The sequence below is a fragment of the Crocodylus porosus genome, unplaced genomic scaffold, assembly GCF_001723895.1.
Source record: "Crocodylus porosus isolate Cpor-Errol unplaced genomic scaffold, CroPor_comp1, whole genome shotgun sequence".
Lineage (NCBI taxonomy): Eukaryota > Metazoa > Chordata > Crocodylia > Crocodylidae > Crocodylus > Crocodylus porosus.
The window spans coordinates 37,134,558-37,153,599 of record NW_017728950.1 but is presented as its reverse complement, the minus strand read 5'-3'; the positions used below and the strand labels follow the sequence as shown (position 1 = coordinate 37,153,599).

General features: G+C 43.2%; 1 protein-coding gene across 3 annotated transcripts in view; it reads left to right on the top strand.

Annotated features, from left to right (window-relative positions):
- The first annotated feature begins 11,532 nt into the window (after positions 1-11,532).
- Positions 11,533-19,042, top strand: part of CUNH9orf72 (chromosome unknown C9orf72 homolog) — a 24,991-nt gene continuing 17,481 nt past the window's right edge. For 2 of the 3 annotated variants that reach the window (XM_019555209.1, XM_019555212.1), the window contains exons 1-3: positions 11,533-11,585; positions 14,572-15,061; positions 17,979-18,038. In XM_019555209.1, the coding sequence (XP_019410754.1) occupies positions 14,618-15,061; positions 17,979-18,038 (504 nt within the window). In that variant the 5' untranslated portion in view covers positions 11,533-11,585; positions 14,572-14,617. The remainder of the gene's footprint in view (positions 11,586-14,571; positions 15,062-17,978; positions 18,039-19,042) is intronic. The other variant, XM_019555210.1, reaches the window with a different exon arrangement.

The window sequence follows — 19,042 nt, the reverse complement described above, 5'->3', positions numbered from 1 at the left end:
AAAAATACAAGAACAGTAAAATAATGTCTGCATGCTAAGGGAGTCTCTAGCAGTGATGAACCCATTAAATCTATAAATACACTGAACAAAGAACAAGTAGAAAGAAATTAAGTTTGAAAAACTAAAAGTCAACCTGGAAATCTATTGCCTACTTCCTTAGCTAAGGTGTTTAAACATTTATGTTAGATCTTATCTTTGCCTTTTTTCCTTATCAAGAGTTTAGATCAGGGTAGTCAACGTTTTTGGCCAGAGTGCCGAAAAAACCACAATGTCCACCTTGGAAGGTGATGGAGTGCTGGCATGCCGGAGCCCAGAGCAGCTGTTTGCAGCCTCCCAGCTGCAGCCAGCCCACGGAGCCCGGTCTGCTTGCAGCCTCCCAGCTGCCTGCTGGGAGCAGCCTGAGCTCCGTTGCTGACAGCAGCTGCTTAGAGCCCGGGCTGGCGGTGGTGTGCCAAGCAAAATGGCCTTGCATGCCATGCTCAGCATGCGTGCCGGGGCTTACTAACCCCTGATTTAGACAATGCAAGGATGTATAGGGCTAAAAGCAACAAGGCAATGGTGTGAGGAGACCTCGGCTCTCTCTACACATGCAGGTAGAGGCACACTTGTATTTAATGCATGATCTATGTAATCATTTCTCCCACCATGCCACATGTGCATTGCAGGAAGCATGATTGTGGGACCATGCATTAGATCCAATCACACCTTATTGCCAGCGTAGGGAGAGCCTGATCCTGCGTTCCCCCTGCATCAGCAAAAAGCAGGCTCCCACAGCTAGGAGGTGAGGGGCCTCCTAGCCACAGGGAGCATGTACAGCTGGGACTGAGTGCTCCATCGTGTGAGGTGGGTCATATTGGATTCTTGCTTTGTTCCATGACACACTGTTTCTGCTGCTCCTGCTTTTCCACCTCCTGTTGTTGTTGTGAGGTTTCAAAGCACTGAGATCTCTGCAACAGACTCTTCCTCCATTTGGGGCAGTCTTGGGTAATAGTCTCCCATGAGTTGACATCAGTGTTGCATTTTTTTTAAAGTTGGCCTTGAGGATGTCCCTGAAGCCCTTTCTCTGCCCTCCTCTTGAGCATACACCTTGGCTGAGTTAAAATAAATCTTGCTTCAGGAGTCTGGAGTTAGAGATCTGGATGATATGGCTGGACCAACGAAGTTTATGTCAGATGATCATCACTTCAATATTTACGTTATTTGCTTGCAGGAGGACACTGATGTTGGTGTCCTTCCCACTGGATTCAGAGGATCGTCTACAGGCAGTGTTGATGGTACTTCTCGAACTTTAGGTATGTCCTGTACATTGTCTATGTCTCAGGTCTGTACAGCAAGGTGAGGAGCACGACTACTTGGTAAACCATGCCTGGCTTGGAATCTGATGTCACGATCTTTGAACACCCATTTCTTCAGGTGTCCAAAGGCTGCACTTGCATATTTGAGGCATGTTGGATTTCTCCATCAGTGTCAACCTTCTGCAAGTGATGGCTTCCGAGGTACAAGAAATACTCAGTGTTCTCCAGGGACATACTATGGATCTGGATTACGGGGGCTGGGGACTGCTCATTAAGAGCTTGTTGGTGGAAGTCCTTCGTCTTCTGAATGTTAATCGTAAGTCTCATTTCTTATATGTCTTGGTAAAGACATTGAAGATTGCCTGAAGGTCTGTATCTGAGCAAGCACACAAAACAGCACCATCAGCATACTGGAGCTCAATGATGATGGTCAGATGGTCTTGGTTTTGGCTCAGAGTCAGCTGAAGTTAAACAGATTATCATGCATTTGGTAGTTTAGCTCCACCCTGGCTGGATGCTTGTTGGTGGTCAGTTGTATCATGGCAGCAAGGAATATTGAGAAGAGTGTTGGAACAATGATGCAGCCTTGCTTAACTCCCATTTTAACCTCAAAGGGACCTGTGATAGATCCCTAAGAAGCACTGCTTGCATACCATCGTGGAGCAGGCAGAGAATGGTGGCAAATTTTGGTAGGCATCTGTACTTCACAAGGATCCTATACAACATTTCTCAGCCTACAGGGGCAAAAGCTTTCATGAGGTCAAACAAGCCCAGGTAGAAAGGCTTATTTCATAGATTTCATAGACATCAGGGCTGGAAGGGACCTTGGGAGATCATCGAGTCCAGCCCCCTGCCCAAAGGGCAGGAAGTCAGCTGGGGTCATAGGATCCCAGCAAGATAAGCATCCAATTTGCTCTTGAAGGTGTTCAATGTAGGTGCTTGAACCACCTCCGCTGGCAGGCTGTTCCAGACCTTGGGGGCTCGGACAGTAAAGAAATTCTTCCTTATGTCCAGCCTGAAACGGCCTTCCAGTAATTTATGACCGTTCGACCTCGTCATCCCTTGGGGCGCTCTGGTGAACAGACGTTCCCCCAGATCCTGGTGGTAACCCCTGATAGACTTATAAGTTGCCATCAGGTCACCCCTGAGCCTGTGTTTTTCCAGGCTAAAGAGCCCCATGGCTCTCAGCCTGTCATCGTTAAGGTCTGTTTTCCTGACCTCTGATCATACGCATGGCTCTTCTCTGGACTCCCTCAAGTTTCTCCACATCCTTTTTGCATTGTGGAGCCCAAAACTGGACACAGTATGTTGTTCCTGGCATTTTTCCTGCAGCTGGGAAGCTGTGAATCTCATGTCAGTTGACACCCTAAACCCATAGTGAGATTCTGGGAGGAGCTGTTCAGCAAGTGGAAGGAGACCATTCAGGAGAGTTCTTGCAATGATCTTTCCTGTGGTGGACAGCAAGGAGATCCCTCTGTAGTTTCCACAGTCAGACTTGTTTCCTTTCTTGAAGATTGTCACTATAATGGCATTCCTGAGGTTGTCTGGGATTTCCTCATCATTCCAGACCCTAAAGATAAGGGCATGAAGCTGTGATGTGAGCTCCTCTACCTACTGCTTGAAGACTTCCACAGGGATTCCATCTGCTCCAGATGTCTTGTCATTCTTCATGTGCTCGATGGCTTTCCTCACCTTATCAGGGGTTAGAGGGATTCTGAAATCATCTCTGACTGGTTGTTGTAGAATGGAGTTGAGAACACTCTTGTCACAACCAAGTCTTGATTGAGGTCTCCTCCAGCCTTAGATCTCAAGGGGGTTGGTCCCTGAGTGCTCAGACTGTAGATGGCTTTGGTGGCACTGAAGAAACCACGCATATCATGGATATCAGTGAGATGTTAAATCTCCTTCGCCTTGTCTTCCCATTTGTCCCTCATATCACAGATCCTCCTTTGGACTTCAGGCTTGGCTTGTTGGAAATTCAGTTTCTTTTGCTTTGGGTTGGTGTCATTCTGCCATGCATGAAAGGCCTCACATTTGCAGTCGATCAACTATTGGATCTCCCAGTCATTTCTATCAAAACAGTTTTAGTGTATCCTGGTAAAGAATCCAAGTGTCTCTTCACAGGCACTGATGACGGTGGCCTTGAGTGCACCCCAAATGTTGCTGACATTCTCCCATTGTTGTTGATTGGAATTCACCAGCTTTTCATTGAGGCACTGGTGGAAGAGGTCTCGCTTGGTTAGGTCCTTGAGTTCTTCAGTGGTGATCTGCCATCAACATACTTGGGAGCCAATTTGAGTGACATAACTGAGCAGATGAATTGGTGATCAGTCCATCAATCATCAGGTCCTAGCATAGCTCAAGTGGTGCAAACATCTTTTCTCTCCCAGGCATGGACAGTGACATAGTCAATCAGCTACCAATGCTTAGATTGCGGGTGTTGCCATTATGTGTTGTGCCTGTTTTTCTGGCAGAACGTGGTGTCGATGATGGTGAGTTCATGTTCCATGCATTTGGTCAAGAGGAGGATGCCATTGGAGTAGACCTTTCCTACTCCTTCTTTGCCAATGATTCTGTTCCAGAGATTAGAGTCCCTTCTGACTCTGGAATTGAAATCACTGAGAAGAATAAGTCTGTGTTCCTCTGAAAGGACTTTGCTAAGGCTGGCATAGCATTCCTCCTTGGTTTCATTGGCAGTGTCAAGAGTCAGGGTATACACATTGATGACAGTGGCATATTGGCTCCCTGCCAGTTTAAAAGAGAGACTCATGGGTGTTTAATTGCAATAGTGAACTCATTGAGTTGGTTTATGAGTTCATTCTTAATAGCAAAACCAACTTGGTAAAGTTGGCATTCCCTTTCATGCTTACCCTGTCAGAAAAAGGTATAGCCACCTCCGTGTTCTTTGAGCTGCCCATCTTCCACTTGCTGGGTCTCACTCAATGCAGCTACATTGATGTTGTGTCACCTGGGTTGTCAGGCCACAACTGCAGCACAGTAGTCTGGGCATTCACTATTAGGGTTGTGTATGAGGGTCCTGATGTTCAGAGATCCAGGTTTTCCATTTCCCACAGAAAAATGTGGTAAAATGTGGATTTCTCGTTTTAAGGAGAAAAAATGTGGATTTTCTCCTTTAAAGCTGAAAAACACAGGAAATGGAAGGTTGCAGGCTGGCAGGATTCCAGCCTGCAAGGGGCTGGGGGGAGCGAGAAGAAGGCAATCAGGCAGGGGGAGCCACATGTATGTGTGGCTGCACACATATGCATGTGGCAGCCATGCAATGTGGTGAGCAGCTCCCTCAGGTAAATCTGGGGGGGATGGATTGAGGCCCCCAAAGTGAGGGAGGGAGGGAGTTAAGCAGAGCTGGGGCTGGGGGAGCTGCCCAGCTAGGGCAGTGTGGGGCTTGGCACTGGGGGCCAACATAGGAATGCACAGCCACAGGCCCCAGCTAAGGAGCAGGATGGAGACATGGGCAGCTCATTGGGGGCATGGACGGGCTGGTTCCCCACTGCTGTGTGCATTCCCACTGGGGTATGGAGGCCATGTACCCCTCAGATTTGTGTGTGGGGCGAGGACAGATGCAAGCTGGTAGCAGGGAGGCTTGGTGCAGCTGCCAGGAGCCCTGCACCACCATGGGAAGGCGCCCCTGCCCACCTGGCAAGAGTGGGGGCAGAACTCTGCACCACCAACCCTGTGGCTGCTGGGCAGGCAGGGAGCACCTTGCCATGGCGGCATAGGGCTCCCAACAGTGACACTGAGCCACCCTGCCCCACTCTCTCCTGCCACACCGGGTCCCACATACTAAGCCATGGAGGCCCCAGAAGAAGAGCAGCAGGGTGGGGAGGCCCAAGCATGCAGCAGCCAGTCTGCATCTGGTTTCCCCACCATGGGCTTCACTCCAGCCATGCCACTGATGGGGGAGGGGGAGCTGGGATTTGTGCTCCACTCCGGCTGCATCAGCTGCTGCCTCCCACAGGCAACAGCTGGGGCTTGGGTACTGCTGGGGCGGGGAGCAGGGGGCTGCAGAACCAGGTCCCTGGCAGCTGGGGGCCCCCTCCAGACCTGCTGGAGGGGTGGGGAGCCATGAATGGGGAGTAAGGGTCACCGGCTGTGGGTAGAGGGTGAGGCTTACTAGCAGAGCTGCGGGCTGCAGGTCCTGAGTGAGGGACCAGGGGGGCTGTGGGTTGGGAGTAAGGGGCACCAGCAGAGCTGGGAGGCTATGGCTTGGGAGTGAGTGGCAATGGCATGGGCAGGGCAATGGCATTATCAGGGCTGCTCAGCACCACAAAGCAATGTGTGTGTGTGGGGGCGGGGTGTAGCTGCAGCTGGACCTGGTGAGCAAAGTGGGCAGTGGGAGGCCTGATTTTCCATGATTTTAAAAGACACAAAATCAAATGCCAAAATTCATAGGTATTTAAAATTTATTTTATTTTAATAATTGAGGCACTGGTAGGCTTCCAAATTACCTTAAATTTGTAAATACATCAATAAAACGTGTTCAACTGAAACATACATACATATATAGAGAGAATAGATAGAGAAAAATACAGAGTTGGGGTTTTTTTAATCAGAGAATTTGCTATTTTTATCAGAGAATTTGTGATTTTTAAACAGAGAAAACCAGGTTCCTCGCTGATGTTCCAGGTCCCGAAAATGATGGTGTGTCTTCATTAGTATTTTTTTACTGTAATAAAGGTGATCCCACTGGAAATTGGTTATCCAGTCAGGAAGAAATACAGAATACTGTATTAAACAAACTATGTTCAGGGCACCATTAGGGTAGGTAAGTAACATTATGCCTTAGTAATCCCATCTTTAAAACCAGGAAAGAGATTAGGGCTGACATTTTCAGAAGTGTCCACTAATTTAAGGCTATTTTTTTTTCTGAGTGACCACTTGAGACACAGACATATGGAGCATCAGCAAATTTTGCAAGCAGTAAGAACCGTTTCTCAAGAAATTACATATTTTGTTCAGCAGCATGCAGCAGCTAAAATATTATAATCAAGGGCATGACAACAATGGGATAATGGCCTTTATAAACCAAAACAGTAATTTATTCAGCAGGAAATGATACAGTGTGGGTTGTGACACTAAACTGGAAATGCTGGAGAGGAAGTTTTATTTGAGAAAGGCTTGTTGTTTAATTCTCTTTTAGATTAGAAAAGGAGAACTGGAAATGTTGAGCACTGTATACTTTATGAGTTTGCACAATAACAATAATGATGATAATACATCTCCAGAGAAAATTGCTAGCTTGGTTTGAAAGCTTCCAAAAGCTGGGACACAGTTTGAATAAGCCCGAGTGATCTTGTAGATGTTGACACCAAACAAATCAAAGGCACAAACATTCTGACTCACTCCTTGCTAGCTGTGGCATGAAAATCTGTTAACTTTTCCAAAATGTTTTTAATTGGTTTCCCTGGCATATTTCCTTCAAACCCAAACGTTCCTTAGCTTTGCTAATGATGGATGCAAGTAAAAGTGCATCAGCAAGGGATGAGGCCAGCATTTTTTTAAAAGTGCCCAATCCATCCAAAGCTCCAGTACCACCACTCCAGGGCAAATGTGAAACTGCCATAATTCCCACTGGTACTGTGGTTCTGTTCAGAAGATTACTGCCTACGTGCATGCACACACTGGAACTGCTACCTCTCCAAACACAATTACCACTATATGGGGTTGTAAAAGGAGCCTTGTGAGATCTGCAGTCTGCAGTTTTCAAGGAGAGGGGAGATAAAGGAGAGGGGCACTCTGTTGCAATGGCAGAGTGCCATTTTCCAATCTATGGAGAAAGGGACAAGATTCCCCCATTTCAGACTCTGAAGACCATGCAGCCATTGCCAGTAGCAAGCATTACAATGGACATCCAAATCTTTTTTTCAGACAGGCAAAACAATACTGGAAGCAAGCTGCCATCCTGAAAGATTATCGTTTTTTTAGTGCACAGCACTGTAACCAAGCAAATATACAATATGCAAAAAGAAATAAGCAGCTCTGCCACCCTGCTAGCTATAATTTATAAAACCAACATGCCTCCCATCCCATTGAAACCAGTAAATTTTCCCCAGTTAAGAGAAGTAAAACTCAGTAGAAGAAGTTAGTTTGAAAAAGAAACAAATGAGGTTTTACATGAAATCACTAACACAGAGGAAGTTTTGCTGTAGCTTTCTGTACACTTCTGGCTTTCTCTTTATTCATACCTTATAATTAAGACTAAAATATTTTATTCTGCTGAGAGAGGTATTTGGGGGTGGGTGTTAAGACCTGAAAAGCTCTCATATCTGCGTATTCTAGGCTGGAAATGTTACATGAGGTTAATGATTTGTTTTTGTTTGCTTGCTTTAATAAAATAACTAAGTTACACCATTCTAACTCGCTCCTGCGAACTGGAGAGGAAAAACTAAGGGAGAAAAGCAAAAACTATGATATGGATGGATGCAAGAAACAAGTCCAGGATAATTTTAGGTGTTTGGTAGTCACATTCATAGAGAGTATCAGACTGTCCATAAAAACCATGAAGTCACCAACTTATTACATGGATGGTATATATAACTACATTTTGTTAACCCCCTCTATCTGAGTTATCAAAGCCTAAGACAGGAGCTCTGTGTTGTTGGAGAGATGGTGTTTCAAGTAAGATACAAAATAGAGCGTTTAAACACTGTTAAAGGTTTTTAATCCCAGTTTCCAACTCAGGAGATTATACACCAATGAGGTAAATTCAGTCTGCTTTTCTCTTCAGTTGGATACAGTAGTCTTTTTTTAGCATCCATTAACTGGGGATGGTTTAGTAAAAAATGACCCTGCCTTGAGTAGGGGCCTCGACTAAACAACCTCATGAGATCCCTTCCAGCATTACTTATGATCCTGTCCTATTACCAGCTCCTTCTTGTCAAGCACAGTGAACTGCCTCCATGTTTTCCATGGCAGAGGTGGCTGCTTTTGACTATAATGAGCCATATCCTGATCACACTGAAATCCTACTGTTAACAAGATCTCAATTTTACATTTCACCTAAAAAGGAACTCTGTAGTACATTGCTCTGCACATCCTGCCCAGTTGTTTTAGGGTAATTTTATTCTATATGCATATACTTCTCTAGCACTTCTTTAAAAAGTATCCTCCTTCAGTTGCTGTCCTGTCTGTATAGTGCTGGCTGAGATTGATAAAAGCCCTGGAGGCAGTTACAGATCAGATGTTGGAGAAGAGTCCTCTGCTTATCTAGTTTTGAATTTTCTTTAAATGTATGATTGATATTGTAGAAGTAATTCTTATTCCGTATCCTTCCCATTAAAAGTTGCTTAGTTAGCTGTTATGATTACTTGGTGCTTACTTAATCAGTTGTCATGACTCAAGAGACGTATAAAAAGCTTGAAACAAACTCAAACATCACTCCCTGCTGTTGACCAATCTTTAGCTACTTTGAAGCCCTCTTTCTTTGATTCCATTTCTTTTTTCATTTGTGACAGCATAGCAATGATCTCCCTCTCTACTAGCCCTAACACTTGAACTGCAATACACATTGCTCATTCTTTCCCGTTCACCTACAAGTGCCTTTATTTGGAAATTGTAATAATAATCAGGAGAGGAAAAATTGCAACTACAAAAATAAAATGAATATGTTGTGCTTGGTTGCTTACTTGAGCCTTGGTTCAGAGCCTGTAACACTTCTCCTTCTCCCTGTGTTTCATATTTCTTTTAATTAACTTTTATTTACACATGCAGCATTGGGCTTTGCAACCAGCTGTATTTTCTGCTTGGGGAAAAAAGATCTGCTTACACAGCAGTCTGTCACCATTTTTCTACTGCCTCTGCAAAATGCACCTGCAGGAATATTATTAGTCTTTTCAGATCATGTAAAATGGGATTCCTATTGTCTTATCTGCCTGAACAACCATGAAGAGCTGAAGGAAAAGCCAAAAAGACAAAGGTCAGAGTTGCTACAATAGACAGAAATCTCACTCTGCAGAAACCTCAATTTGGCAATTGAAGAACCACAGATATTATTTAAAAGGAAAAATATTTGTAACTTGTCTAACAACAGTGCATAGTGGTTGGTGATTTCTATCCACTGCTCTCAGAGTATTTTGCAGTTTAGTAAACTGAGGTACAGAGATGTTAAGTGACTTGCTCAGTGTGATAGAGCCCACATATCTATAACATCCATTGACTAGGTCATGTTTCACTTGTTTCATGGGCATGGTCTCCTAAGCCAGAAGTAGGGAAGCTGCCTTAATGTATTTCTGTCTACATACCAATAAGCTGTAAGGTCGCTATGCTTCCAGTGTGAAAGGTAGCATACGCAGAGTGTCTCAGTATGGCACTGCTGGGCGGCCTGAATTAATTTGGGAATAATTCATCAAGTCCATGGCAGAAACAATAATAGAAGTCCATGCCTCAGACTCTCTTCTTGAGGAAGCTACCTACTTCACTGCAGTGCCAAACCCCTAAAGCTGTATTCTCCTAGCTTTCAATTTCCTGGCATTTCACAGCAGTCTTCATACTTGAAAGCTTGTTATTTGATTCCTATGGGAGAGGGCTTGCCCCAGTTTAGTTTCACTGCCCCAGTAGGCCCAGGTGCAAAGTTAAGAGGGGCTTTGGAACCATTCCCCACCCCAGCAGAGCCAATGCCCAGCAGCAATGGTACACCCACAGTTTACCCATGCTGGGAACTCCAAAATAGTTGCTGGCTGCAGTTGCTGATTTAACAGCAATACCTGAGGCAGGCAGAGCAGCTCATTCAGGGACTGTTTAGGAGTTCCCAGCATGCGTAAGACTGCTGCACATACATAGACCCTTCACCCCCCCCACTCCTGGAACTGTGCCGCCCTCCCTTCTCGCCCCCTGCCCACCCCCATTTTGCCTAGGGTGCCAACTCTGCTTGCTAGACCACTGCATTGTCCAGAGCAAAATGTAAACTGCAAACTTGAATAAATGAAGAACAAATAACTACCAATAACTTGTTCTTTTAGTACCTGAGACTTGTTGGAAAAGGAATATATTAGGTCAAATTCAGAGCTCATGTAAACAGTTTATCACCAGTGAAATCAAAGAGGCCCGGCCAGTTTACAGCACTACTGAGTTTGAGGCCTGATCTTTATCTATCACTGTGTTCCTTCTGCAAATTCAGTTTCAACCACTTCTGTAACTGGAGGCTGGTTTTGACACTTCCCCCAGTCTTTATACAAAAATTATACAGATTTTTGGATAACTTTACTGCAACATTTACTTTTTTACAAAACATAATTTCTGCAGATAAATTTGATGCATAGTATAGAATTATATATATTTGATAATAAAATGTATCTGTATATCTTATGAGTAACATTGTATAAAAATAAAAGCATAATTTTAATTTGTAAAAAAACTAAAATAATGAAATCAACTAGTAAAATTTAAAAAATGACTAAACTAACTAGTAAAACAAAATAATGAAATTAACTGGTAAAAAAGGTGGGAATATAATGCAACAAAAAGGCAGTGTACTGGTTGTGCTTCTTTACAGCTGTTTATATATATGTATAGCAGTGTTTCATTTTAATCACAGAAAAATGTGGATTTTAGGTTAGTTGTTTTAATCCGAAAATTGGGGATTTTTTGAAATCAGAGAAACTAGGATGCCTGTACATCATTGACGCTAGCCATTGTACCCGAGAGGTGGTTGGCCTGTTGAAGTCAAGAAGGCAGGGCAAAGGCTTTTATGGCCTGAAGCTCACTTCATCATCTAATGCCATGAGTATCATGTCCCCGTCCTCTTTCCAAAGGCACGAGGACACAGATATAACAGCAAGCATTTTTTTTTCTAGCAGGCTTGGCAGGGGGTTGTGAAACCAAAGGTGGCAGGCCAGCCCAGACGTGTGGTGTAGCACAAGACCAGCCATCTTCCTTCCACAGTGAGAAGGCTGCACCACTGGCAAACCCCAAAGTGGGAACCTGAGGCAGGAGGCACAGCTAAAGCTGCCCTGTTCCCACGCTCCGGCTTTTCAAGTCAGCCTCACGCTTTGTAGGGGCTGACCCCAAGGAGCTTGCGCGCGCACTAAGCAGCGCGAACAAAAATACGCAATCGTTCGTCCCTGCCGGGCCCGTTGCTCCCCTGTGCGCATGTGCCGCACATGGCCACACGGCTTCGGCAGGGGGCAGCAGTGCCGCCCCCCCCCCCCGCTCCGCTCAAAGCCGTGAGGCCCTGGCGCATGCGCCGATCCGCACCCGGTAACCGCGGAGGGGGAAGCGCCGGGTGGTTTCCGCGCATGCGCGAGCGTGGCGGCGTCAGGCGGTGGACGCTTGTCCGTAAGTTTGGTTGCCGCGCGGTTGAGGGGCCGGCGGGAGGGGGGTCGTGCGCGCTGCCTGGCGGGGGCTGCCTCAGCCCTCCCAACCGACAGCGCCTGGTGGAGCAGAGCGTTCGAGTCCCGGCCGCGCCCGCCCCACCCGGAGCCCCGCGGGCGCGCGCCTGGAGGCGCTGCGCGGGTGCCGGAGCGTGGGTGGCTCGGCCCAAGCCGCTGCCTCAGTCTGCCCGGTACCAGGGCGAGTTAGAGGGCAGCGCACCTGCTGCCCTCTGTGTGTGTGTGTGTGTGTGTGTAAGCTTGTGTAACTAGACGCTTGTGCCACACACACACCCCTCCAAAACTAGGTGGCAGGTTTGGTGCCTTTGCCTTTGATACTCAGACTGACCAGGGGGCAAGCGGGTGGCACGATCGGTGCAATTTAAACACCCGCCAGCACCTCTGCACATACCCGCCTACATAGACTTCAGCTCATAAAAGCTTACATGTGCATGTATTTGTGTGTATGCATGTGCACACGTTTTTATGAGGTGAACTTTGTGTGTGGGTACAGCAGAAGCTTGTGTGTATGCGTATACGAGTCTGTAAGATTAAACTTGTTCTACATGCGTGTGCATGCCCATATATTTAGCACAGATTTCAACTCACAAAAGCTTGGGTTTTTGGGTTTGGTTTGGTGTGTGTGGTTTGGTTTGGTTTGGTTTGTTTTGGCTGGGGAGGGAGAGTGTCCATTTAACTAGCACGGCTAGTGCTGTCCTTTTGCCCACTGGCTGATGTAAGTATTAAAGGCTGTTAAGCCCCCAAACTGGATGGCTAATTTTGGAGATGCTGTGTGTACTTGCCTGTATGCATCTCATCTCTGCTTTTTAACTGAATAACTTCTTCCCTATTTGCAATGCTGACAGGTCCCATCAATTTAGAGGATGGTCAGTTTGACATCTCTTAGTTTCTGTCCTTTTCTCTTTCTAGTTTCTTCCCTTGCTCCAAACTTAAAGCCGCTACTGCTGCCCAGCACTGACAGTGTTTGGTATGGGCTACTGGGATTTCTGATTCCCTGCCCTTAAAAATGAGCGTCTGCCAAACAAGGTTGTAATAAAATGCCTATACTACAGAAATGCACTGAAATTATCTAGTATGTAAGGACAAGCACTTTTTTGGAAAGACTGTAAACAATGTTGGCATAGTTAAAAACAGCAAAACTTTCTAGAGTAGATGCATCTTGGTTGTAGACCTGCTCTGTGACTCCTCATCAGGATTCTAGTTTTCTCTGATAAAAATTCCCCAATTTTCAGATTTTAAAAAAGTAACCCAAAATCCTCATTTTTCCATGATTAAAATGAAACGCCACTAATAGATAGATATATGTATAGTGATGTTTCATTTTGATCACGGAAAAATATGGATTTTGGTTTACTTTTTTTAATCCCAAAATTGGGGATTTTTTTATTGGCGAAAACCAGGATCCCTGCTCATCAAGTAGAAAAGCACTAGAAATGTTTGAAAACACATTTCCCCCATCCTGCCATGCAGGAGTAGAAAGCACCCAGGAAACATGGGTGCTTGCCTTAGGAATGTAAAAAGAGGTGTAATTTTAACCATGTATTGAATTCCTAGATCCCCGATCCTGTCACCTTTGAATGCTATTCCATTGCAACTGATGTATCCCTTATGTATATTTTTTGAAGGTACTGGGTGAGCGCTGCAGGTTCATTAGATTAGTGAAGTGATGTTTTGCAGGTTGCTTGATCAGTGTTGATAAAACATCTGTTTGCTCTCAGTCCCAATTCATTTTCAGGGACAAGTGACCTTAAATTTCAGAGCATTGCAGCTTTCCCTTTGAATATTTTAATATACGTCATTCATATATCAGCATATATTGGTGCCACCATACCTTGTTATCTCTTGTGGAACTAAAATGCTTATACTGTCTAGCTATGAGCAAGCCTGTTTTCCCTGAAGTCTAGATGTTTGGTTGTATACAGCTTGACGCTTTCGACAAGAGGTGGGATACAATTTTTCCTGCCCCTTTGAAGTGCTTGTGTTGTTAAAATGATGTATGGTGAGGGAGTTGTGCTTGTGTTTTCTTGTTGGTGGGTTGTTTTTTATTTTTGAAAGCCTTATACTTTCAATAAAATCTGCAACAACTAGATGTCCAGCCACAGGTTTCCCAGTGTAGAGCCTTAAAATACTTAGTAAAGTGAAGCTTTTGTGTAATCACTGAGATTATTTATCTGGGGGTAAATGAAGCTGTTGTCTGAATCTGACTGGAGACTTGCCTTCCACAGTACAATGTAGACAAGAATAAGTAGTTGCTGCTTAAGTATGAAAATTGTACAAGGAAGATAATTGTGGAACTGATTCAAGGGAATACTTCCTGTCTGAAAAATGAAGCAGAAGCCTGCTTTACATTTTTAGTGAGCAACCATATAGCTTCTTCATATGTTAATAAATGGTACAGTAAAGCTTTAATGTAAGGCCTGGAAAGATTGCGTGAGGTATATACATCATAGGATGTGATGTATGTATTTATTTAAGTAGCTAATATACATTGTCAAGTTATCTGGGATCCTGAACAAACTTTATCTAAATTGGTAACTTGTAATTTGAAGCACTGTTAATTCAGTGTATGAGAACTTTGAGTGCCTAAAGAATTTAATTACTTCTTTAAATGACTATTAAAGATGCATAAGTATTTCTAAATTTGCCATGGCTTCTTTTGTTCTTATTTAGTGTGTTTGAATATACAGTTGAAAGAGACTAAGGCATGGTGTTTATTCCTTCTCTAAGGGCTGTTGTATGTACCAAATCTGAGACAGATTGTACACAAAACTGAAGTGGAGGGTATATATGTACACTTTCTCCATGGGTGGAGATTACAATGGTTTGCCAGACAGATGAGGTCACATTTGTGAACTCTCATTTGATAGGTAACAAAAATGGGGAAACTGATAAATGGATGCTACTCTCACTTCTTGTTAAACTTCTTTTTCTAGGTTACAGAAGGAAGCATTTTGATGATGTGACAGTTAAGAAGAAGTCATGTCGACGCTGTGTCCACCACCCTCTCCTGCAGTTGCAAAGACAGAGATCTCACTGACTGGAGAGTCACCACTACTAGCTGCTACTTTTGCTTACTGGGACAATATTCTTGGCCCTAGAGTACGACACATCTGGGCCCCAAAAACGGAACAGGTGCTTCTCAGTGATGGGGAAATAACTTTCCTTGCAAACCACACGCTTAATGGGGAAATACTTCGGAATGCAGAGAGTGGTGCAATAGATGTGAAGTTTTTTGTCTTGGCAGAAAAAGGAGTAATTATTGTTTCATTAATCTTTGATGGGAACTGGAATGGGGACAGAAGTACCTATGGACTATCGATCATACTTCCACAAACTGAGCTTAGCTTCTACCTTCCTCTTCACAGAGTGTGTGTTGATAGATTAACACACATTATAAGGAAAGGAAGGATATGGATGCATAAGGTAAGTCTATTCTTCATTAAACCAAAAATATGCAAAGGGCTTTAACTTTTTATATGGAAGGCATATTTTACAAAAGTAAAACTTAGGAGGCATATAGTATTGTTTGTGGTGTTATCTAGAAAATTCCATATAGAAAAAATTCTTCACCTCTACACTAAACAAACCTTTATCCTGCCAATGTGCCTTTGAAATTACTGGGAGTTGTACGTCCTCAGCATCGCTCAGAAGGTTGCTTTGTGTCTGATTCCAAAACAGGAAAAACTGTGACTGAACCTTTATACAGAGCATCTTAATGTGCCCTGCACATTAAACCCATGTCTATACGCAAATTGGCAAGAAAATGTGAACTTCTGGGGATAAAGCATTGTCTAAAACTAACTGGAGAACCTAGGAAATGCAGAATCATACTTTCAAACTAAAAGCAAGAAGTGGAGAGAGAAGTTCTCATTTTAGTTCAAATGTCTTCTGCCTTTGATATTCCAAATGAGTTTTCTTAATCAGATTGCGTTCAGCAGCGGCAAGCCTCATCTCTGAGTCCACTTCAGAAGTTTCTCTACAGACTGAACGTTTTAAAAATAAAATGCAGTCTCATTTTACAGTAAAAGCTGTTTTAGAGTAGGTTCAGTTAAATTAAAGTATGCTTGGTGCTTTGTAGCTGGTAAGTATCTTGTAATTTTGTTGACAGAAGTTACCAAGCAGCAGTTTGAGGTGAGGAAGTTCTAGTTTGTCTTGCACACTAGATATTCTTTTATAAAGCTAAAATTCTATCCTTATGATATAAATGGAAATGACAAGGTTTTTTTGCTTTTGTTTTTTTACATTAACAAAAATGTTTCATAGTAACTACACGGTAAATTTACTGATGTGTCACATTTTGATACTTTAGTCATTCTGTTTCAAAGGATAATCTAATCATTTGCAGTCTTGTAATTTTCCAGTATAGTATAAACATAAATTTCATGCCTACTCTTATCTTCCTAAACTCAAGTGACTTGCTTAGCAGTTTATTTTTTAATAACCATCAGTTAGCAGGTTCTTGTGCTTTTGGACAAGTACTTTCCTTGTTACGTACTGGTGGCTATCTCTTGCTTCAGTCTTCTGAAATTTGAGGCAAAACGATCAAACTCAAGATGAAATACAATTCTCTAGAATCAGTACAACTTATTCCTTACCTCCTTCCATGTCAAATTTCTTTTCAGAAGCAGTTGTCAGTCCCTAAACCTACATTCATGAAGTCTTTTTATTTTGTGGAACAGAGAAGCTGCTTGGCTCAGCAGTGATCCTGAAAGAGAGGTGGCTATCATAGTGGTCCTGAAAGTAGTCAGGAATACTTATGAACAGATCTTATCTCTCTTCCACTTCACTCTTGCCTGGAAAATGAAGAGCTGAGTGGAAAAGTGCTCTAAAATATAGATTAAGAAGCATAAATTGCTATATTTGTATTTACTTGTTTCTCAGAAAACTGCCCAGTTAAAAAGTTTAATCTGGCCAAATACTATGATTCTTAAAATAAAAGCTGCTGGAGCAACCCAGCCTACATAAGAAGAATGTCTTGACTCCTTATTGTACAGGAGGCCATTGGAATTGTAATGGATATCATGCCTTCCTGTTCCAACTGTGGTTGAATTGTTGACCATCCAACTTTCCTTAGAGTAGAAACTTGGTACAGATTAGAAATAATATCCTGAGCTGGCATATTCACTTGAGGTTTTGGATAAATCTCTAAAACAATCGGTAGAACGATGGATATAAACAAGCAACTACCTTAGAAGCTATTCAGAATGGAATTTGGCTTTATAATATAAAGTTAGCTGTTGAAGGTGTTATGTTTGTGAAATATCAGCTATCTCTCTACAAGAGATGCGCACAGTGCTTTGTTCAACTTCAACTGCATTCTCATTGAAACCGAAGTCAAGGATGGAAGTGCCTTAAAGAGATCAGTGTGGCACCAGTGTTGTTTTTCCACAAGCACTTGTTTCAGGTTCAGTGAAGTAGGTTTTATTGCTGCCTGGAAAGGAAATCCTGCTGCACTCAGCTCGTTCTTTATTTGTAAGTTGTGAGGAGTTGCCTGTTTTTTCTATTCCCATTGGAGTTGATCAGCCTCGAGTAGCTTACTAATAAGAAACTAATGAGTAAATCTGCTGAAGACGTGGCAACTCTTCAGTTTCTGTAAGACAATATCTTTGGATCTTGTAGAATCTTTGCGTGGGATAGTGTATTGACTGATGCTACCATTCATTAGGACCAAGGTTACGTACCAGATGGCGTGACATATTGTTCTAATAAGCTACATTTTGATTATGTTCTCTTCTAAACTTCTGATTACTTGAAGCCATGGGATTCCCACTGAGCCAGTAACATGACCTCCTGTGTATTCTGTGATTCAGTAACATGAACCTTGCATGGAGATCTTCAGTGCTTAGTTTTAGAAAAGTTGAGATGGTTTAAAGACTTCTTTTTTTCTCAGCGTCTCTAACATGAGAATACATCCTTTTGTAAAAAGTAAATAGGCTTCTTCCAAAAGATCTGTGCTGCCATATGATGGGACAGATCAAACTATTCCTTTTTCAACAAAATGTTGAAAATCATCATGGCTGAATTTTACATCTTTTTTCATTTTTCTTTTTAAATTTGGGAGAGAGAGATTTTTTTTTTTGGTCTCATTTACACCTACCTCCAAGCAAATTAAAGATTTATTAATGGGCAGGCAGGGAGCTTTTATATAGTATAAAATGGCTTCTCTTGTCACTGCTGTGAACTCTGTAAAGGGAAAAAGTCCTGAACATCAAAATGTGAATCAAAGAAGCATGGCTCTACAGGGAAGAAAGTTTTACCAGTTGATACTTACGTGCATATGTGTGTAGACGTACCAAGGCTTTTATAATTTTTCTGAAAAGTAACTGCTTCTCTTGCTCAGGAGAGGCAAGAAGGTTTCCAGAAGATTGTCTTGGAAGGCACAGAGAGAATGGAGGATCAGGTAAGAGCGACTGATTGCATACAGCACACCGTCAAAAAGCTACTTTATTGGAATCATTGATTCTAGAAGTTGGTGCTGCTGCTTATTTTTGAGATCCAGAAAGATGCCTTGAATTGGCTGAGTGGCCTGCAATGCACAAGAGGCAGTCTTTGTGAAGATATGATGATGATGGAAACTATGAACATATTGAAGGAAAATATCTCCCATCACATTATGGGTAAAGTGAAAAATCTATGAAGAATATTACCTTTCAGATAAGGGAAACCACTTATTTATACTTGAAAATCTCTAAAGTTGACAGCTTCTATAGATTTATGCGTTCTCCTTGTCAAAGGTAGGTTTTTCCTAGGTCATTAACCTTTGAGGATACAAAGCTGATGCTTGGAGTCCTTCCTGTTGTTGAAACAGAGATGTGGTTGTAGACTGCAGGTATGAGATAAAGGGACTTCCTCAGTCTGAAAATGTGACCCTAGTTCTTTGTAAAGGAAAGATTGCAGAAATCATTTTGCAAGTAATTATTGAATGAAAATATATTTGTCTGATTCTCTAGAACATCTAATTTTGGGATTGTAAAACTTGCCAATAACTGCATTTGTGGTACACTGTGGTAAAATGATCAAATTGTATATGTCTTGTCTGAGCCAATCAAACTTCATTCAGAAGATTAGCATAACAGTTTATAATGGGCAAGCAAAATACGGCCCGCAGGCTGCATCCAGCCCACCAGGCACTTTCATGCAGCCCATGAGCACCCATCAGCGAATTGCATCCAGCCCGGCCCTTCCTCCCACGATGGTGGGATTGAGGAACCCACACCTTTCAACATACCCTGTTGTGCCTTGCTCCCACCCTCATGGGCAGAAGGGCCTGGCTTGGCCAGCATGCAGCCACCCCAGGGGACCTGCTCAGTTCCCCTGGCATCCCCCTTGCTGTGGACGGCAGCTAAAAAAGTAATGCAGGGGGAAGCAGACTACAGCTGGGTGGGGGCAGGGAGTGTGGAGCCT